The sequence below is a fragment of the Magallana gigas genome, chromosome 5, assembly GCF_963853765.1.
Source record: "Magallana gigas chromosome 5, xbMagGiga1.1, whole genome shotgun sequence".
Taxonomy (NCBI): Eukaryota; Metazoa; Mollusca; class Bivalvia; order Ostreida; family Ostreidae; genus Magallana; species Magallana gigas.
In genome coordinates, this window is record NC_088857.1 from 5,044,016 (window position 1) to 5,064,847 (window position 20,832).

Sequence of the window (20,832 nt, forward strand, 5' to 3'; positions counted from 1 at the left end):
TTTGTGACTAACGCTGTGCGGACTTACATATATATACAGTTAACGGCTGGATTTAAAATACCAGACCGAGTTGATAGTTGTTTATTTTAATAATTACCGCTGTGTAGATACGTATAGACACATGTTCATGTAAAAACTATTTGTATCATATTTTATTAAGAGATCTATAAACTAAGAACTCTTCAGTTCTTATTGACAAAGGTCAAGATTGAAACATTACCAATATACATGTAAATAACTGCTTAATTAATTTGATTTTATTTTTTTTCATATCATTGTTATCTTAAAGAAAAATTATATAATCGTGTGTGGCTAATGTTTTTCACGATGAAATAGCCATGGGAAAATATCATTGCAAAATAAAGTAAGAGTTGGCTCTTAGAATTTCGTCATCAATGATGGATCAATTCAAATTATCTATCGTACATGTACCTAAGACAATGTACGGAATTATTCCATTAGAAATTAATATCATAAATTTTTTAACTTTATTCTCTTAGTTGCATGATATGATAAGTTTAATATTCTATATGCAACAGAAACAGCGTACACAACAGACTGCAATGACTGTGTAGATGTTTTCTGATATATATATATATATATATATATATATATATATATATATATATATATATATATATATATATATATATATATATATATATATATATATTATTACTGACTCAGCAGATGTCGGCAAATTTCGGATGTATCGCACTGATAAAACAAAAAAGAATTAAGATAATCAGTTCAGTATAAATTTTTAATTAAATACAAATGACATTGAATTTATTTAAATAAATTCACGAACAATTGTTTCCATATCCTTCTTCCTGTTTCATGCTTAGTCTAATACACGTATATACTTCCCTGCCCTTTGACCCTAACAGGTCTGTTACGTCACGACAAGTGAACGGTCTTGCCCCCGGGGGGACGGGTTTCGTCATAACAGGAAGCTACCCGACCCTCAGTTTGTGGCCCACGTTGGACTACGTCAGTTAGATCTCGCTGGTTTGACTGTGCATGGTCTTTTTATACAAATATAACAAAGCTCTAATTCCGTTAGTCTATACAAGTTTACCCCCAAAAAAGTACACATGGCTTTGTTCCTTGTTCTAGCGATTTTAATATGTGGAAATGCAGTGGATGGACAATTTCAGCGAATGTTTCAACAGAATATCGTGGACAATCCGCCCGACACAGGGAAAATCCTGATCCAATCGGAATTAAAGACTGAGACTCTGGTGAGTGAGGGGGTAGCGGCCGAGTGGTCAGAAACCGGCAAGGAACTTATAACATACAAGAAAAATTAAAAAATGCATGATAATATCAACAAAGCTGATGGGAAAAGTAGTACAAGTTAGTGTATTTATGATTTATACAAGTATATACACTATTCTTTTCCTTCAGGAAATGCCCGAGGACTGTGCGAAAAAAGCTATCTCTGGTGACACATTGGTGCTTGATTATGAGGTACAGCTATTTATATTATAAATATTTCGTTTAAAGATAATAATCTGAAACTAAGAGGGAATATTACTACATTTGTATCAGAGGTATAGTTGAAAAATATTAATCAACAGACGGCTTTATTAATTTTTTTTTATCAAATTAGCCGGGTTTTTTTTTTATGAGGAGGGGGATGGTCTTGGTTTGACCTATCTTTAAGACAATGGTTTTTTATCATCTTTTTGACATTATCCTTTGATTTTTCAGGTTTTACTGAATAATAAAGTTGTAGAAGACTCCCGCAACACTGGAGAGAAGGGAGCCACGGATAAACAGCCACTGGTGGTCCCCACAGGAAAGGGCGCAGTCATCCCAGGTTAGTCCGTCAAGGGACACGACTCGTCACTAAACTAATATAATTCAACTTTTTATATAAAAGATTAGTTTTTTGGCTTTGCTTTTTAATGGTAAAATCTGGTTATACAATTTTGTACCAATCTTAACTTCTAGTTGTTAGTATGACATCAAAGCACTGGAATATCATTATAGGGTCATAGAAAGGGTGATAAAGTTATAATTTTGGTCTTTTGAGTAGTAACCCATCTTTTTATCTTAGTTGGGGTTTTTTTGGGGTTTTTTTTGTTTTTGTTTTTTTTTTGGGGGGGGGGGGGGGGACACTTTCGAATATGAAGGCTATACTTAGGCTATGTATCTCAGAAAATAAGCTTAGTTTGTGGATATATTATGTTTATATTGAGGTGAATAGTACATCTAGATTGATCTGGGCATTATCCAAAGTGAAAATTGTTGTTGGTCAAATTTTCAATAAGCTGGGTAAACTGTTTTTCAGGTCTTGAGTTTGGAGCTCTTGGAATGTGTGTAGGGTAAGTACCTCGCTATTCAGAATTTCTTTGTAAGACAGAATTCTTCCGTCATATTTTTTACGCTTTTATGTGAACACGTTAGTTAAATTCATAGACGTGCACGCAGATAACCATTTTAATGTCCTGTTTTACAGAGAGAAGAGAAAGATCATCATTCCTCCACATCTCGCTTTCGGAGAGAATGGTATTCCTGGGGTCATTCCAGGTAACTAGACTTTTCTTATTACCTGCTCGCTAATTTTAGCAAAGTGTTCGACTGAAATTCGCGTTCTCTCAACTGAATCGAACACCCTTTATCATGACGCTGGATGTCATCATTAAATACGTGGTCGAAATAGTGCTTACTATGTTATTCTATATCTATATTTTAATTGCTTGATAAGTACTTAATTCGATCAAGAATAAAATAAGATGATCGTATGGATCTAGAAGGCAATAAAAATTACAAATATACAGGAGAAATGCCTCAAAAGATTCTATCTGGTCTTTGAATCACTATAAAAACAAGAGGTCTATGGACCACATCGCTCACCTGTACAACAGTTCTTTGTATCATTCTATCTTATATATTTTTAAACATTATTTTCTCTCTATATTACTAGTTATACTTTGAACCCCTCTTGGGGGTCAATATTTTAACAATTTAGAATCTACATTATTTGAGGATGCTTGCATATAATATATATAATAGAACAAGTTGTAGCATTGTAGTCCAATCCTTATATTTCTATGTTAAATTTTGAACCCCTCTTGGGGCCCCAGTATCAGCCTTAGGCTCATGATTTTAACAATTAAATATCGACACTATCTTAGGATAATTGCATAGTAATCTCACAAATTGCAGCATTGTAGTTATTAAGATGATTTTTAAAAATTTTCCCTATATTTCCATGTTAAACTTTGAACCCCTCTTGGGGCCCCAGTATTAGTCTGCTCTGCTCTATAGCAAATTTCTAAACAGACTCATAGACAGTCTCTACATTTGGACTATTTCAGAGAACGCCGAGGTGACATTTATCGTGACGCTGATGGAGATCGTGCCCAAGAGCTGGGGGGAGTGGTACGTGGACATCGTTTGGTCCGCCTGCTACCTCGCCTTTATTGGTGGGATCTTCATTCTGATGGGGCAGGGAATCCAGGAGAAGAGGAAGGCACTCAGGAGAGAGGCCAAGAAAGCCCAACATTACAGGGACTAAACCATGTGACTGTGAAACGTGACATTACAGGAACATACAAAACACTGTGATAGGTTCTGTTGATATATGTGTGCATATTTATAATAAATTATCCATTTTTATTAGTTATACATCTTGGGTTTTTTTTTGGTCTTTTCACTTCATTTACAAAATTGGAGAGGGCACAAAAATGGTGGAACAGGCCTGTTGCTTATAAATGTGTGAAAAGGCAAAATCATGAGCCAGACCTAAAAAGCAAAGAAAAAAGTAAGAAGGGTTATTGTTAATTTTATGATAAAAATAAAACATGCCCATAAAAAAATTGAAAAAATAAATTGGGGAGGGGAGTGGGGTGGTCAAAGCTGTATAATGCATGCATCTTCAACTAATTAGCAAATAGGTAGAAGGCAAAGTAAATCATTAAGAACATCCAATATAATATTGTTTTATTGGACACCAAGAACATCCAATATCATTTTGATTTATTGGACACCCATCTTTACATGTCTGTGTATGACATACTACATGCAATTACACAGTTCTCAATAGAAAGCCAATAAGTCAGTATTAACAAAATAGTTTGAATTCATTGTCAACAAATGTAAAATAAGAAAATAAATTTTGTATTCAGTTATACTTCTCCCCTTGTTTCCATCATTTAAGAACTGTTGTATTTTTTTGGCCTTCTTTAAACTTCATATAATATAAAATAAACAGAAATAAGAAAATTATTTTTTTCTTTGAATGTTCTTTCTCTCAAGACTGCCTTAAAAAAATGAGCAGATCGAAATCAAAATCATTTTAAAGATTTTCTAACATAACATAATAACATGTTTATCATGGCATCAAAAGAACTTAATATTTGGATAAATCTTGCACTAAATTGTAGTTGTTAATTGTGTGCATTTTCCTGAATGTTTCTTACATCAAACCATTAAAAAACAAAATGAATCACAAACTGAACAACAGTTAAAACTCACTTTGAGTCCAAAGAAGACCAAGTACAAATAGGGTTATGCTAAATACCCAAGCCCCCTTAAAACCAGGGACAGACTAGTAACAAAAAAAGAATCAATGCCAATACAAAAATTGGAGAAGGGGAGGAGATACACCATACATGATCATTAGACATGAATTCAATAAATTTCTATCAAATTGCAGATTCGCTATATCCTCAACTATTGCAACATTATTGCAAGAAAGATACATTACAAAAAGCAAGTTTCAAAGTTTCCTAAACACGTCATTATAAAATGATATTCTACATGACATACATGATGCCAAAAGTCTATCAATGCACCAGTGAATAAAATATATAAATAAATCCACAAGAAAACGGCAGCATATCTAACAGCTTTACAGATATATAAAGTACCTGGGAATATTAAGACTGCATGTACATAAATATAAATGTTGGATAAGTTTTCTCACAGACATTTGAAACGATTAATTTATAAATGACAACAAAATCGCTTTTCAATACAAAACATTAAGCAATTTGAATACAGTGTAAATAACATTTTTACTTAACCGTCTGCTCGGATACAAAGAAATCCAAGTTGCTTATGAATTCAATTTCATAAACACATGAACAACAATAAAAAGCACAGTGTTTAATAGACTTACTGCAGGGAAATTTCAGACTACCATTTCATTTTAACAATGTACAAACTGCAAAATGTGACCTCTTTACAGCAAACAAGATAATAGAAGTGCTGGAATACAGCACACGTTGAAATCGGCTAGTATGTGTGTTTCTCCTTAATATCCGTATCTAATGGCAAAATAATTTCTTTTTCCAACACACATCATAAAATATTTCATGTTTTTTTTTCTTTTATTCAACCAGATATTCTCTCTTGAATTCAACCTAATGCCCTAGCTATCTTTTCCACAAAAATAGAATATAATTCAAAGCCAAAAAAATATAAACAACAAAGAAACTATGTAGGGCTAGTAATATTGCTTGCCATAACAAAATGAATAAATAAACGCGATGAAATTTTGAACCTGTGTAATGAAGGTCTAGTGATGTAAATATAAATTACATGTAAAGTACAAATGTAATGACATGGTCTACCAGCATGTTACATGTAACTACATGTAGTTACATCACCATGCAATGTTAATAAGTCTGTGAAAAGTCACTCGTTTACCTCAGCAACTAACTATTAACTACTCTAGAATAGCAATCATAATAAATTAAGAAACACAGAGGGTGCGAATGTAGTCTGTTAAACCAGCAACTTAAACATTTAATATATCAAAAAGTCATTTGCAAAAAGGAATATAATTATCACATTAGTCAGGCTTTTTAAAGCTATATCTATAGACATATTATGCTAAATATCCAATCAATGACCACTACAGCTCCATCATTCTGTCATACAGAGTCAATATCACTGGCCTACATACACTAGGTTGTTTTTAAGTCCTGCATACCCTCCATTATAACTTGTTCGGAGGAATCTGTGAATTTTTCGAGGAAGTAGGCTCTTTGAACGTTCTGAGGCAAATTACACGTCCCTTCCCAGTGTGCCTCATGAAAAGAGTGCGACTGCAGGAGAAAATGTTCTTATTAGTATCAGCTTATTATTTTTTTTTTAAGTATTAGCTTGTAGCATTCATTTAAGAGGGCTGGATGGCCACTGCCATTTTTAGACTTCATTGATCTCCTTAAAAAGAAGAGCTCTGTATAACGATACAACTGTATAAAAAAATATCCAAATTTTAATGCTAAATAATAAAAAAAGATTTTTTTTACTGAACAATAGTTTATGCTTTGTCTGGGCGAAATCAAGACGAGGGGAAACCATTTGCAATTGAAAAAGGGCGAATATAACATGAGCGAAAATAACCCTGCATGTATACAGTATTTCATATCACTTTTTTCATATAGTCAAAGTTTATTATAGATAGTACACTAGTAAACTGAGGTGATTGCATTAATAATTTGCATCAAATCAAAGAGAGCAAACTCTTTTAGACACTTGTGTACTTTAGCTAATTATTAAATAATGTAATTATATACTAGTATATCTTTATAAACTTGACAGAAATCTCACCGATTTGACGTTCCTGGTCCAAATTTTTTTACACCTGCCGTCACAGATAGGACAGGGGCGCTGTAAGGGGAAACCGCCACATTCACGACAGCTCTGACTGGAGTTGCCATCGTACCAGCACTTACCACATCTGAAATCATTCTCTCAAACATCAAAAAATGAAATGTTGTGAAAACCAAATGGCAGTCATACATGTATAATCTAATACAATTTGTTATTGTTGCAGGTACGGAGTAGTGTACAACAAGCAAATGATAGCTCATGAATAATATCTTCTAAATTTGCAAGTAGTTGCTGCTCTCGTATTTATTGTCACAAACCAGTGCATTTCCTCATTCAAAGGTTAACTGACCACTTGCTTGCAGAAGTATACAGTAGTAAATTAGCGTACATATAGTACATAAATAAACATAAATACTATTAAGTCTTCTGTATAGCATCCCTAATAATAATTACACTGGCGAGAACTTGTTTGATGCAAGGAACAGTGGTCTAAGAGGATTAATATTCTATGCATGGAAATAAAATTAATATGTTTTGTTTTTCCTGTTTAATGTACATTGTTCTCTCATACAATTCGCATAGCATGCAATATCGACAGTCATACTCCCGTGGCATTCAGAAATGCGCTCTGAAAAATGGGGTAAAATTTTCTTCTGTGTATAATAGGCATCCCCCATTTTTTATCAAATTTGGGCTGAAAAAGGTGCTTATCATACACAAGACTTTACGGTAGCAGTGAATTATTTCTCAGTCAACTCATCCTGAACAAAATAAGATCCCTATTTTAAGGTGTATTTAGAATTTTTAAAACACCTACAGGTGACAGGTATCAATCTTCCTCTGATAGGCATCCGATTTCATCATCTCCTCCACTTCCTCTTTGGAGAATTCTTTTTCCTCGCCTTGGTCACCGGTTGTATAGAATACTGTTGCTCTAGGTCCATTTAGTACTTCATCTTTCCACATACAAAAAAAGAATGTACATATAATTCAGGTCAAAGACATTAAAGAGACCGTTTGGTCATACTATTCACCTGAGCTGATTTATTGAAATTTTAACCCATACAGGACACATTTGTAATATATGTATATGCAGTAAATAAAATATCTAAACTTCATTTTTTGTTAAAATTCAAGTTTTTTTTGTATGCTGTCTGGATATGTGGGTGGTTTTTATTTATATTTCAAACATACAATAATCAATTATCAAAATTCGTTCAAATTGATGCAAAAAATATCTTTTGCAGCTCTAAAAGGAAATCAGGTGCACTGTATTAATGACATCTCGTATCATATTTATTCATATCAAATCATGTAAGCATTCTTTACAGAGAAACAGAGGCTTTTTAGAATAGAGTTATGAAAGGAGATGAATGTTTAGACTACTGTCCATTCTTTATTTTACGTGAGTAAATTTGATTTGAATCATCAGAATATAAAATCGCAAGCACCAATTGTTTTGTTTTAATTTCATATACATGATATAGTTCAAAGCTGTCTGAGAAAATATAATTGAGATTTTAAAATCCACGAGAGTTGTTTATAGGGAAAGGCGAATATTAATTCCTCGCATTAAATAAGGAATCTACAGTATACAGTATCCTTGGTAACCATATTAAATCTTTTAAAAAGAAAATTAATAAAAATACAAATTCCTGTCAAAGACGTACAATTGTAATTCTAAATGTACGGTAATGGTGAAAATAAATTATTTCTTAAATGATTTATTTATAAAAAAAATAATTGAAACTCAAAAGAACAAAAATAATTTTTTACAGAGATTTAAAATGGGGACATCTAACCTTTTTTTTTAACTCAGAAATTTCCTGTACATTTTGCACACTTTTTCATGATTATACAGGTACTTGCTGTTTGCAATGCAAAATCTTTGTATGCTTATATTTAGCAACATTCTTTATCATGACAAGGGCATTTCAAAGGGGAACTCTGGGACTTTTTGTCATTCTAGTGGGTTTGAACCTTAGATATGTTGAACCTAAGGTACTAATAAATATCTAACATTCTAAGAGATTGTGTTCAATGTGCTGCAAAAACAACTTGGGACAGGGTCGATGGGATCCATTACAAGATTGATTCTTAATAAATAAATCACAACCTTCTCCCTCAGCGCCTGCTGTTAAATTAACGTCCATTGGGACCAGCTCATCATCAGGGGTATTGTCTTCTGCAAAACCTTCATCTCCATCATCCGGCTTTACTCCATCCATGACAAGGCTAGTGAAATAAATAACATAGAAGAGTCAGCATGTATTAATCATATTTTACTAACATTTTTATAAATGTTAAGAATATGTGTTGTTCACATGTTTCATATTAAATGAATTACCATGCTGTAACAAATTTAAAGCATGGCCGTTGTCTCAAATCAATCATAACGTATTATGAACTAAAAATGCTCTTTTGGGCCTAATTTTAAAAATGAAAGATTTCTGTTAAGGATTAACATGGTCATTTTATAATAGTTGTTTTGCAGTTCAATCTTCTACCTAAATTTCATTTCAGTAAAATATCAATAAAAAGAGATAAATGTGACATAAACTGCAAAAAGACCTACAGACGACACCTGGAAATTGATGAGAAATTGTCAAAAAACAGTGACCAACTGAGAGCACAGCCCAAATCCAAACTTTGTTTACTTCCCGTGGCTGGGCTTAGAATTACAGAATATCAATCCCGATATTTTTACCACTACCAAAATCTTACAGGATAAAAAGCATTTTCTCCACTATATAATTTACATAACATTTTATTTAAAAACAAAGTGTAATTCTGACATAATCTGAAATTGGATGATAAATGTTCCAGATTTTTTTTCATAACTAATCGGAGTCGTGGACTCAAAAATCAAAACCCTAAGCGCGAAACACAAACCAAACAACACCAACACAAAACAGCACCAAACGACACAACACAATAAGTTCCAACATATCAGATTCCTAATTATGTGCAGGGATAATTAAAGAGATGCATACATCGATATGAAGTAGGTAGGTTACCTTGGCATTGATGGGTTTGTTTTCTTATATAGACCAAGTCTTTACCAATTTACATCAGTTTTGCGCCTGAACTATGTACATGTAGCTTTATTTACCTACAGAGCTTTACTTACCTACATGAAGTAGGTTTATATAAATGAGCATGTGTACAATATGTCACACTTAAATGCAACAATAATTTTCAACTTTGAAATCATCTGAAAACAATTCTGACTTGAAAAAATCTCTTTAAAAAATGTTTCTCCTTTATACAGGTTGGGACCAATCTCCCAAATGGAATATAATAGCCCGTTTGGGATATAATAGCCCAAATGGGATATAAATTTAAAGTGCAAAAAATATATTTTTTTTATTTTAAAATTTTTGATATAAATCCGCATTAATGTGAATCAAATGCAACAACTTTTGGTAAAGAAGTTTTTCTATATGTCTACTGGCGTGTGACCAGTTCTCGTCGAGTACCAGTTCTCGCCAGTACATTGTGACGTCATTTTATCAACACTTAAAATTATAGACGAAAAATGACGTCACAATGTACTGGCGAGAAATGGTACTCTGCGAAAACTGGTCGCACGCCAGTATAGTTTGTAAGATTGATCCCCAAGAAGTTTTGGATATACTGAGGGATCAATCTCCGTACTAATAGTACAGCTACAGAAAAAGTTGTTTACCAAAAGTTGTTGTATTTCATCTATTCTAATGCAGCTTTATAAAAAAAATCTCAAAATCAAATTTTTTTTATTTTTTGCACTTTGAATTTATATCCCAATTGGGCTATATATCCCAAACGAGCTATAATTATATCCCATTTGGGAGATTGGTCCCAACCTGTTATACTCTGTCCCAAGATATCCTCAATTCACATTTTGCTTAATTACTTGACATTTATAAATACCTCAGGGTTCAAACGATATTCATTCAAAAGTATAAGAATTTCCAAGAATTCTCAGTTGAAATGCCCCTGTTAGCTTATCAGGTTTCAATACACGGCTAAAAAATGTGAAGTCTACGGAAATTTTGTATTACAGCAAGCCCGGATGATAATGTTGAAAATTAAGCAAGGTATTCTGAGTGACTTCTGAATGGAAAAAGATGTAAACATTCCCCAATATAAATCTCTGTAAGAAATTTGTTTTTATTCCTGTGATTTTTTTTTTCAAGTGAAAAATGATAATGTATGAATGAAATTATCTTGGATATTTTCCCTTTCATCGATTTCAATTGCACTTCTTTCACAGGTATTTTTTTAAATTAAAAATCATCCAAATGTGCTGCATAAATATCTTGGAACAGACTATAGTTCTCTTCGTGCTTAAGCACATAAAGCCTTCACTGAGGATCTCCATTTCTGCTTGTCTGTTGACATCTGCTGTGCCATGCCCCAAGTCCATCCCTGATATTTCATCTCCATTGCAATCAAAGTTCTAAAATTTTTGAGGCTATGTATAACTCTTTATGTGTGACCAAACAGCTATTTCTTCAATCAAATTCAATGAAATGACAAAGAAGAACAGTTCTGTTTAACATAATAATTGATTGGTAATAATTCAACATAATGTGAAGTAATCACACTTATTCATGCCTCATGGCACAAAAGCTGTTTTACATAAAAAGCAAAACTGCACTAAAGAAGCTAAACAAACCTACTTCAGGAAGATAAAAAAGCTATGCCTTATATTTTGCTGACAGCCTATACAGAGTGAGTGCAGAATCAAAGTAGTTTATTTTGAGTTGAAATATGTCCATTTGTGTTCATTGCTAAAAGTCATCAAGATGCAATACTTCACTCTGCCAAAAAAATTATTTGTTTGTGACGGTCAGACCGGTTTGAATACCACGCCAGATAGCTCAGTTGGTAGAATACCTGACTAGATATTCAGAGGGCCCAGGTTCGATTCCCGGTCTGTTCTGTCATTATTTCTCCCATTACCCTTACATGTTATTAAAAAGATTTCTGAAAAGAGGCAAAAAAAAACCCCCAGCTACTTCTGTGAAAAAATGGTGACTGCTAACATACATGTACTGTATCCACTGATTGCAAGACATTTGAGGAAAATGAAGTCATTTTTATGATCAGTTTGCAAATATTTAATTTTTGTAAATGATTCTGTCATGCCGTCTTCAGAGTGGTCAGGTTTGTGGTATTGTTTGCTTGCTGACTTTGAACATTTCCAATCCATGCTTTAATTTTATTACAGACATTTGTGTCAGGATAGGGAGGTCTGGGAGGAGAGTTAAAACCTTGTGAAGATGGAGAGGAAGTGTGCTGATGTCTTAAAGGAAGCCCTGATGCTCCACACCAAGGAGATCAATGGTAATATTTAAAGCTGTCAATATGTTAAATATTATTGAATATATGATTATACACTACTTATGTGTCATGAATGTCTAATCTCTTTAATGATAATCACTTAAATTATGCTGTAACAAAATGATCACTCTTGTATCAGACATAACAAGTGAGAAACAAAAGCATATTTAAAGGTTCTTCAAATTCATAGGAATTTATATTGTTTTAGATCTAGTTCACAATGCAGACCACTGGAAACAGAAATGTGAATCTCAACAAAACCACAAACAGAGGCAAGTTTCAAGTTTTATAATTTGGATTATTTAGAATAGTTTTAATTATTTATTTTGCAACCCAAAAAAGAAAATAATCCCAAAAGAAAGCTCTTAGACAAATGCTGACTGTATACCAACAAAAATTATTAATGCTGAGTTTGATTTGTTCTTTAGACTTCAGGAAGAGTGTAAAGCTCTTGAAAATAAAATCATTGGTATGCAGAGCACGATAGAGAGTTTGAAAGAACAGATTCAGGATCTAAAAGAAAGCCACAGGTACAGCACGAACATTGAGGAAAATTGATAAAAAATTATGTTTTTGAAGAGGAAAAATTCAGGAAATTGTTATTGGTTTGTCTGTCTGATTGTTTGTCTTTCTTGCTCCATAACTTTAACCTAGGCCATATCTTTTGCACTACTGAGCTACAGTACAGAAACTTTTAATTATGTAGTGAAAGTTAAGGTCAGTATAGAATCAAGACCATCTTTAAGGTCAAAGGTCAATGAGATTTTTTCATAGTTTGGGAGAGAATGTTTCACACACATCTTAGTTTGAGAAAGAATTTGGTTTGAAATGTACATAATGAATGGTATATTGGTTTCAGGGAAAGCTCCAGCTTGAGGTGTAGAATGTGTGACCACCTGCAGCGGATGAATGACAGTTTGAACGAGGCGTACACCAACAATATACGAGAGAAAGACCGAAGGATAGCTGACCTTGGTATGTATAGGGGGAATGACATAAAAACATAAGTTTGTGTTGATTAAAATGTAAAAGGTATGCTGATATTGATACAATAAATGTGAACTAAAAGTGACATTTGTTTCATAGAAAACCAGCTGTTTGAATGCACAAAGAATTTGTCATTAGAGAAGACTTGGACCTCATCAAAGTAAGAAGTCCATTTAATATTAAGTAGAATATTCTTTACAAATGAAAATATAAACTGAATTACCCCGTAAAATGATCTATTTATAGTAATACTCCACATAAACCAAGGAGACAACAGAAAGCATCCCTCAACACAAGTTTAAGAAGTGAAAGCCCAGATTCAACAAGTCGCAACACCCCAAACAAACCCAACACAGTAATTAAAGAAGCAGCCAAAGCAACTACAGACAACAGGACTATAGAGTCCAGCCTTGGCGAGAGCACCAAAGTCAACAATGAGGAAAAGGGTCCAAAGTTACGCCTTCGCACTCGCAAACGAAACAGATACACTGAGGTCAGTACAGTAGTCTTCTGCTTCGTGTATTCATTGCCTTTTGGTAAACGGTGTGCAATAACCTTGAAATAAGTTTCTAGGTCTAGAGTTAAGGTCAAAGCAGAATTGTATGAAAAATCCTTCTCCAGATCATATATTATCTCCCCTTGGTCCAATCTGGCTCATATATCACAGAGTGTGCAGTGGGTGTGTAGTGACCTTGAAGGACATTTCTAGGTCAAGGGTTAATGTCATATCAGAAGCGCAAAAAAATTATTATTTCTCCCCTTAGTCCTATCTGGCTCGTACTTCACATAAGAAGAGCTTTTGGGTAAGGGGTGTGCAGTGACCATTGAACCATTTTAACAAGAGCTTGGACTTTTGGAAGTTGTGTCAAATAGCATTGTGACTTAGACCTGACTATTTCTCTTTTTGTCTAGCCTTTGAGCTAAGACTATGCAATAGGTGTATATTTCGCTTGAAACCAGTGTCATTTTTAACTTGTTTTGACACAAGAAATGGCTAGTTACATCCCATTGAAAGTCCAAGGCCATGTTAAAAAGGTTCTAAATAAAATTTCAAGATCAAATGTGAAGGTCATAGCAGATCTCTTTAAAAATCCAGTTTTAGACCACAAATTATTTCCCATTGGCATAATCTTGCTCATATTAAACCCCCAAAAGCCTGTTGGTAAGGGGTAATTAGCTTGACTTAAATTTTTATACCAACACCTGAAAATTTTTTTGTCATAGGAAATGTCAACGCAAAATCCTCTGAAATGCTTTTATCTTATTTTCATTGTTTAAGTGGGGCCCTTTGAGATGGTCACCATCTCGATGATGTCTACTTTTATTTAAAACTAATATAGCCAAAAAAAAATTGAATCCTCACGCTATACATAATCAATATTTTTCTGTGTTTGATTTATGTTAATCTTTTGCATTTCACACTGTTTAGGATCCTTCTCCTGAAAACAAGCGACAAAAAATCCATTCCAAAGACTACACTGAGGAAGAATCCAGCCAGTTGTTGGTTCCTGAAACTTGTGACCCAGATATCATAGCTGTGGATCATGAGGAATCTCCGGGAGAGGAGGAGGGACATCATCTGATCCCGGACACAGAAGCTGGGGTCGAGGGGACATCGTCTGACAGTGAGTCCGACCCAGGACATGAGAGGACAGGGAACCGATACAGTCTCCGAAGTTCTCTCTTCAGTCCTTCATCTGAAGAGTCCGATACAATCCTCAAATCTCCAAGGAGAAAGGCAGCAGACAAGAAAACTGGACAGTGCCATTTAGAGGAAGTTAAGAAGAAAACGAGTGAAAAGGACAGTAATTCTGACAAGAAATTACCACTAGTGGAGGGATGTGATGGCTACATTCAATCCTCTCCCATATTCCAGGTATACAAGAAGTCTAATTTAGAATCTCCAGATGTAAAAAAACCAGACACTGGGTTGGAATCTGATGCTGAATCTCCATTACTGCTGAAGATAAGCAAGAACTTGGATGAAAATGGAGCAAAGGAGGGTAGCCCTGCCAAGTCTCGATTGTTTGATGAGGACTGTGAGAGTATTGTGTCTCCTGTTGCTAACAGTTCATTCAGTAAATTCAGGAGTCTGTCTCAGGGCAGCAGGCAGAGAGGGAGACTAAACCAAAGTAAACTGTCATGTCCTGAGGAGAGGAAGAGGAAGTCGGAGAATGGTGAGAGTTGGCTGAACTCGACTAAGCCAGCAGTAAAGGATTCCCCAACCCTGAGACAGAGTACACTGAGTCAGGTGTTTATGAATGTTCCCACTAAACCGCAGCCAGAAAAATCCTCAGAATCAGATGATATCCAGAAGGCCATTGAACTGTCTCTAAGAGACCAGGAAAAAGGTAGGAGTGAATGTGCAGATGTGGACATGGCACAGAAAGAAAATCTGTCACCATTCAAACGACCTATAACACCAAGGAAATGTAAAAAATCAGCTGGTAATGTCCTCAGTTTCAAAAACAGGAAAAGGAAAAATAGACAGACCCCTATTGACTGTGACCCTGATGAGACTGTTCCCCCTGGGTCAGTGGAGTTATGTCCAGAACCAGCGTCTGTGGGGGTTCCTCTGAATGGAAGCATTGACCCAGTGGTACAACTGTCTGTGCTGTGTGACGACTCTCAGAGTCTGAAGTCTGACGATTTACCCGACATAGAGCCCTATACAGAGGAAGACGGAGCAGGGAACATGGAGTCCTATACAGAGATCGACAGAGCAGAAAACAGCTCACAGATCGGGAACCTGACAGATTTCAGAATCGAGGACTTGAGAAAGGCTCCTAATCCACTGACCTCCACCTATATTGATGTAGAGAATCCACCTCATGGAGTGGAGGATGGCTCCCTATCTGTTCCCTGTAGTGCAGTGTTAAGCAGTGGACAGAGAAAAATTATTAGGATTCCTGACAACTCAGAGGGTAATATTAATGCATGCTTATTACAGGAAATATTCACCCCTGTTTTATTTTTGCCCTTTTTTTAGACTGGGCGAATTACAATGTCTCCAATTTATATGTCTATTAACACAAGTTAATCTGGGTAAATTCAGGACAGGGCAAAGCCGTTTGCAAGTCTAATAGGGAAAAATAACACAGGGCGAAAAATAACCCTGTATACAGTATACCACCAACTTAAATGTAAATTGCATAATATATGTGAATCTATTTGATATATATGTACTGTAATACATGTCTTAAATCATATATTTTAAAAAATAAATAATGTACAGTTAACATGCATATTCAATATCCTTGTAGATTCCAATAGTGAAAGTTTGATTCCAAATCATGAGGATAGCTTTGACAGGTAAATATTGGTGCCTTTCTTTCTTCCTACTGTTTATGGACAAAGTTAGCATGAAGCATTGTGATTGGCCAGTGTTATTAAAGACTTATCTAGATAGGGAATAAATCATGAAATTCTAGCGTGTGTCCCATTTATATCCATAAGAATGTGGGAGACTGACAGATTTATATCATCATATGAGAAATGTTGGTTTTGAAAAAATTTGCAAACCAGGAAAACAGTATGGCAGACAGCAACTTAATTCTGAATGATTTAATTAATCAAGGTCAAAGGATTAATTATGGTCAAAGGTTGTAATTGGTAATGTTTGGGGTCATTCTTTACTTCATATGTTTTGATGCATCGTTAGATAAGTTGCTTAGGAAGATTGGATAACATAGACAATGGCTATAAATACAGGGATTGAAAGATATCATTTCCAATGAAAAAAAAAACATTTTCAGAATCAACACATATATAAGCTGTTAATGTCCTTGTCTGCTTAGTTTTTGATGACTCATCATGTGACAGATATATACACAACTGTGAATGACCAACTCCTTACAGATGTCTTAGACAATTTTAGCTCCTTGCTTCTTTGAAATGTGTTAGACAGTTTTAGCAATTTTATTTGTAAGCAGGTGACTTATATATAATTACGTGAGACCAAGTTTGTTTGGATCACTAAAACCTTAATGGCATTAACATGTTCTTTGACACGTAGTATTGTCTTAAGGTCAAGATCTAGTAAATGATTCATGATATAAATTCTCTCAATTATGCTTCGTAACAATAGCTTTGTTTGAAAGGGTGTACCAGGGCTTAATTCTTTGAAAATCTCCTTTGCTCCTAATTATTAAGCAGATGAACTTAAAGTACGTAGTTCTGATGCAGAGGAGTGCCTCTTCCAAAATTGTAAAGTTTATGGCTTCTGGGTGGGGGTTCTTGTGTAAGGATGGGGCTTTAAATGAATGCAGTAATTCTTTCAAAATCATCTCTTCTGCTCTTGGATATTTATCTAATGAATTAAATACATACCAGTAGTTATGATAAGGAAGAGTGCCTCTTCCAAAATTATGAATTTCATGGCCCTTGGGTCAGGGATTCTGGTGTTAAGGCAGGACTCTTGTGATTATATTGGATAGGGTGGTGTGATTTTGACTGATTATTTTCTTAGTACTTAAGACTGATTATTTTTTTGGTATTTAAGACTTGTTCAATTATGTCACTGTGTGTTATGCTACAATTTTTTAATAATTTCTTTAAAAAATTGAGAAAGTGTATTTGATTAAACAATCCCAGAATATTATAAATGATTTCATTAGCCTTGTAATTATAATGCACATGAAAATAAATTGCAAAAACCACACTGCAGTTACACAGGTGACTAATAAGGCCCATGGGCCTCTTGTTTTCTTAATGGGCTTCAATGGCCCCTCAAAAGGGTTAACAATTGCTAAATGTGCTGTTGAGTAAAAATTTGTACCGCTTTAGCTCAGAGCATTGAAGCAATATAAATATCCTGTAGTTAGTCCCTGCTTTCAGTAATTGTGTGATTACATCTATCTACAGAGTACCTGGTAAGGAGCAGCCGAACTTTGCTCATGTGGACGTCGTCAGGAAGCAAGACGAGCGCCGACGTCTGCCGGCTCACAAATGTGAGGAGTGCCGGGAGGTCAGTCAATTAATGCACATGTAGTTGGCTGTAATATTCAGTCTCATTCACAAAAATATTCACAGTAAAGTAGACCCCTTCCCTGTACAATATATACCAGGACATGAGTTTAACCCAGGATGAACAATTTGACCCTGAATGCTATGAATGTGTAGTTTGCTTTAAATGGGCCTTTGGTTAGGTCCTCACCAGAACTCCTGTCTGAATGGCAATCTTATTTTAACAACATAACATTTCTGGTGTAGTTTGTGACTTACTTGTAAAAATGGTCCTTATTAAGTGCCGCAAAAACGAGAAACAGAAAAGATTGAGCTTAGATTTCATCATTCTGATATTCATTACATGTACCCAGTAAATGAATATTCACTAACACCAAAAAAAAGACAGAAATTTCCCTGTGATGTTAGTTAGCCTTTAATTGATAATGCTGCAATGAACCTTTCTTCAAGCACTGATTTCCATCCTGCCTTCTATAGTAATTAATGATATTGAAAGAAAGAATCCTTTATCAAGAAATGTTTGATATACCTGTTTACAGTACTTTGAGGGGATGGGCCTGTCTGAGGAGGAGATACAGAAGAGACTCCAGACGTGTTCCAGACACCGCGCCAAGCATGCCGCTCCTGGAACTCCAGAACATTTCTGGGACATCGGGATGGAGGACACTTTGGAGTGTGAGGAAAGAGGTCAGTTTTGTACACAAACACACACACACAAACACACTCACAAACACAGAGTCTTTGATGCAGTATACACAAATGGTTGTGGAAGGTGATAAAACCTTAAAATTAACATACAAAGGCAAGCTAATTTTTGTTAAAAATTTACATAGAATCTTATTTGTATTTCACCAGGATATGTGAACACAAAGGATCCAGATGAAGGCAAGCCGAGGTTCAGGAGGAAAAGACAACTGAATAAAATGTTTAAATCTAAAAAAGAGGAAGTAGGATGAAACCAGGGGCAGCAACTCAGGAAATCATTTGAATAATTTACATGTATACCAGTATGTGATTTCAGGGACCAGAAAATATTTTAGCAAAACTTGCTGAAAACTAACTTAATTTGTTATTTATTTTAACTGTTGTTTTAAGTTTCATGTGTATATTAATTATACACAGTCAAATATTCCAAGTTGTACATGTATTGAATTTACTAATATATATAAACTGGTATATTCCAAGTATTATTTATCCGACTGTAAAACAGACTTTAAAATAGTATATTCATTAGTTGTTTTATATACAATCTTTACACATATCAAATATCAATTTTGTACATATGAAATAATAAAATCAACATGTGATGGAATTTTTTTGTCATTTGAAATACACTTATACAGTAGTAGGCCAATCTTTTAGATTTTTTATTTCTTTGCTGTTGTCCGTCTGTCTTTCTGTTGGTCTGTCAGTCGGTTCACAAACAGTTTCCATTCATCTCCGTTGCAGAGGTTTCACGTATTGAAATGAAATTTGGTATACAGATTTATCATAATAAGGTGAAGTTTGATTTTGGGTACGATCGAACAATTTTCAATAGAGTTATGCCCCTTTAGAAAAATTCCAATTATGTGCTGTTTATGTTTATTTTCTTCGCTGATGTTTCCAAGGAAAGGCGGCATAAATATTTCACAAACATCTCGTTTTCTATAAATTCTCTCTCCCTATCAAATGTTTCAATGTCTTTGTTCAAACAACTAGACATGATAGATTTTATGATTATTGAATGAAGACAATTCTATTATAACTTGAATATCTTTTGTCAAAATATTTGGAACTAGAAAACTTTTTTGCCACATAGTTTAATAGCACCCTCTGGAAGAAATCTAGAAATAACTGGACAATTACAATATAATATCATTAGATGTTGGGATTTTTAACAAAATGAAGTCGCTATCCTTGAATTGATCAGCTTTTCAGTTTGACAATTGAATATCTCTTCTGTGGTATACTTAAGATTATAACAAGAGATCTAAAAAGTTTTAACTGAAATTTGAAGTGATACTAGAATATTCTTATATTTAATTCCATGATTGTAAATTGGCAGTCTGACACAACTTGCAAACCAGAGGGTCTTGTGGTAATCTTTATGACCATCTTGAACAATTAATGAAATGCTTCCTTTGGTGGTTCAGTTTGATTGAAGCAGGCATGGCTGTCCACCACCATTCCCACTTTTTCTCGCAGTAAAAATTTTTTATTTGAAGGAGTTGACCACTGACTTTCTTTTTTTTTGTAGCATGTAAAAAATGAAAGCGAAAATGAGGAAATTAACAGTGAAATTGCAGTTTTAGAAAAAACACATACTCCTGGATGATTATGCTACATGTGTTTGAAAGTGAGCCGTCACAAACTAATGAACACATAGTCAACCTCAAAAGTATGAAATAACATGAACAATTATGATAAATATTATTTATTTTATATATTCGAACAAACGCCGTCACTTAATTAACTGGACACTGCTAAGAATGCACTGAAAGGCAGTTTAAAAGATTATTGAATGATCATATTATGAATACTAGGACAATTGACTCACAAGGGCATCGTATCTGCTCTACACTCTATGACATGAAGTATCTAGATTGTTATTTGGTTGATCAGAAGTTGTGAAAACAAAATTTTATTTTTTAGAAATCAGGAGAAATCACAGTAAATGAAACATTGATAATCATAAGACCGACGGATTTTTTCACAAGGATTTCGTTCATCAGAATCTGAATGAGAAAAAATTGCATTGAGACAATATTAACTAATAGTATACAAACTTAGAAGTATTATCAACTTGTACAAAAACGAACAAAAAATTATATTTTCTAGGATACGTAATGTTTTTTATTTACCAAACAGACACTCAAGCTATAGACTATTTTCCCACTTACATAGACATATTTGTATTGGATTTATTTTGATAAAACTATTTATACTCAGTCTATCTAATAAGTACAATATGTCCGTTACAAGGGGACCAAAAGA

At 34.2% G+C, this 20,832-nt stretch overlaps 3 protein-coding genes across 5 annotated transcripts; 2 read left to right on the forward strand and 1 right to left on the reverse strand.

Moving 5' to 3' along the window:
* The first annotated feature begins 954 nt into the window (after positions 1-954).
* Positions 955-3,639, forward strand: LOC105323226 (uncharacterized). Its single transcript, XM_011422252.4, has 6 exons — positions 955-1,244; positions 1,411-1,473; positions 1,717-1,825; positions 2,300-2,333; positions 2,468-2,538; positions 3,330-3,639. The coding sequence occupies exons 1-6, from the start codon at positions 1,098-1,100 to the stop codon at positions 3,527-3,529; spliced, it is 624 nt and encodes a 207-aa protein (XP_011420554.1). The 5' UTR covers positions 955-1,097; the 3' UTR covers positions 3,530-3,639.
* Positions 3,640-3,939: 300 nt separating this feature from the next.
* On the reverse strand, positions 3,940-9,268 carry LOC105323225 (uncharacterized). Of its 2 annotated transcripts, none has more exons than XM_011422251.4 (5): positions 9,152-9,268; positions 8,693-8,811; positions 7,394-7,532; positions 6,574-6,703; positions 3,940-6,065 (listed from the first exon to the last, which is right to left on the reverse strand). In XM_011422251.4, exons 2-5 carry the CDS (start codon positions 8,802-8,804, stop codon positions 5,925-5,927), a joined length of 522 nt encoding a protein of 173 aa, XP_011420553.1. In that variant the 5' UTR covers positions 8,805-8,811; positions 9,152-9,268; the 3' UTR covers positions 3,940-5,924. The 2 variants fall into 2 exon arrangements, with proteins under 2 accessions (XP_011420553.1, XP_034305688.1); XM_034449797.2 differs by having other exon boundaries at positions 9,161-9,252.
* A 166-nt stretch (positions 9,269-9,434) lies between these two features.
* LOC105323223 (DNA endonuclease RBBP8) lies at positions 9,435-19,168 on the forward strand. 2 transcript variants are annotated; one of them, XM_066084976.1, is made up of 12 exons: positions 9,435-9,584; positions 11,792-11,907; positions 12,113-12,176; positions 12,333-12,434; positions 12,764-12,879; positions 12,991-13,051; positions 13,138-13,384; positions 14,321-15,815; positions 16,155-16,203; positions 17,755-17,857; positions 18,396-18,543; positions 18,712-19,168. In XM_066084976.1, exons 2-12 carry the CDS (start codon positions 11,844-11,846, stop codon positions 18,810-18,812), a joined length of 2,550 nt encoding a protein of 849 aa, XP_065941048.1. In that variant the 5' UTR covers positions 9,435-9,584; positions 11,792-11,843; the 3' UTR covers positions 18,813-19,168. The 2 variants fall into 2 exon arrangements, with proteins under 2 accessions (XP_065941048.1, XP_065941049.1); XM_066084977.1 differs by having other exon boundaries at positions 9,435-9,580.
* Positions 19,169-20,832: the final 1,664 nt, after the last annotated feature.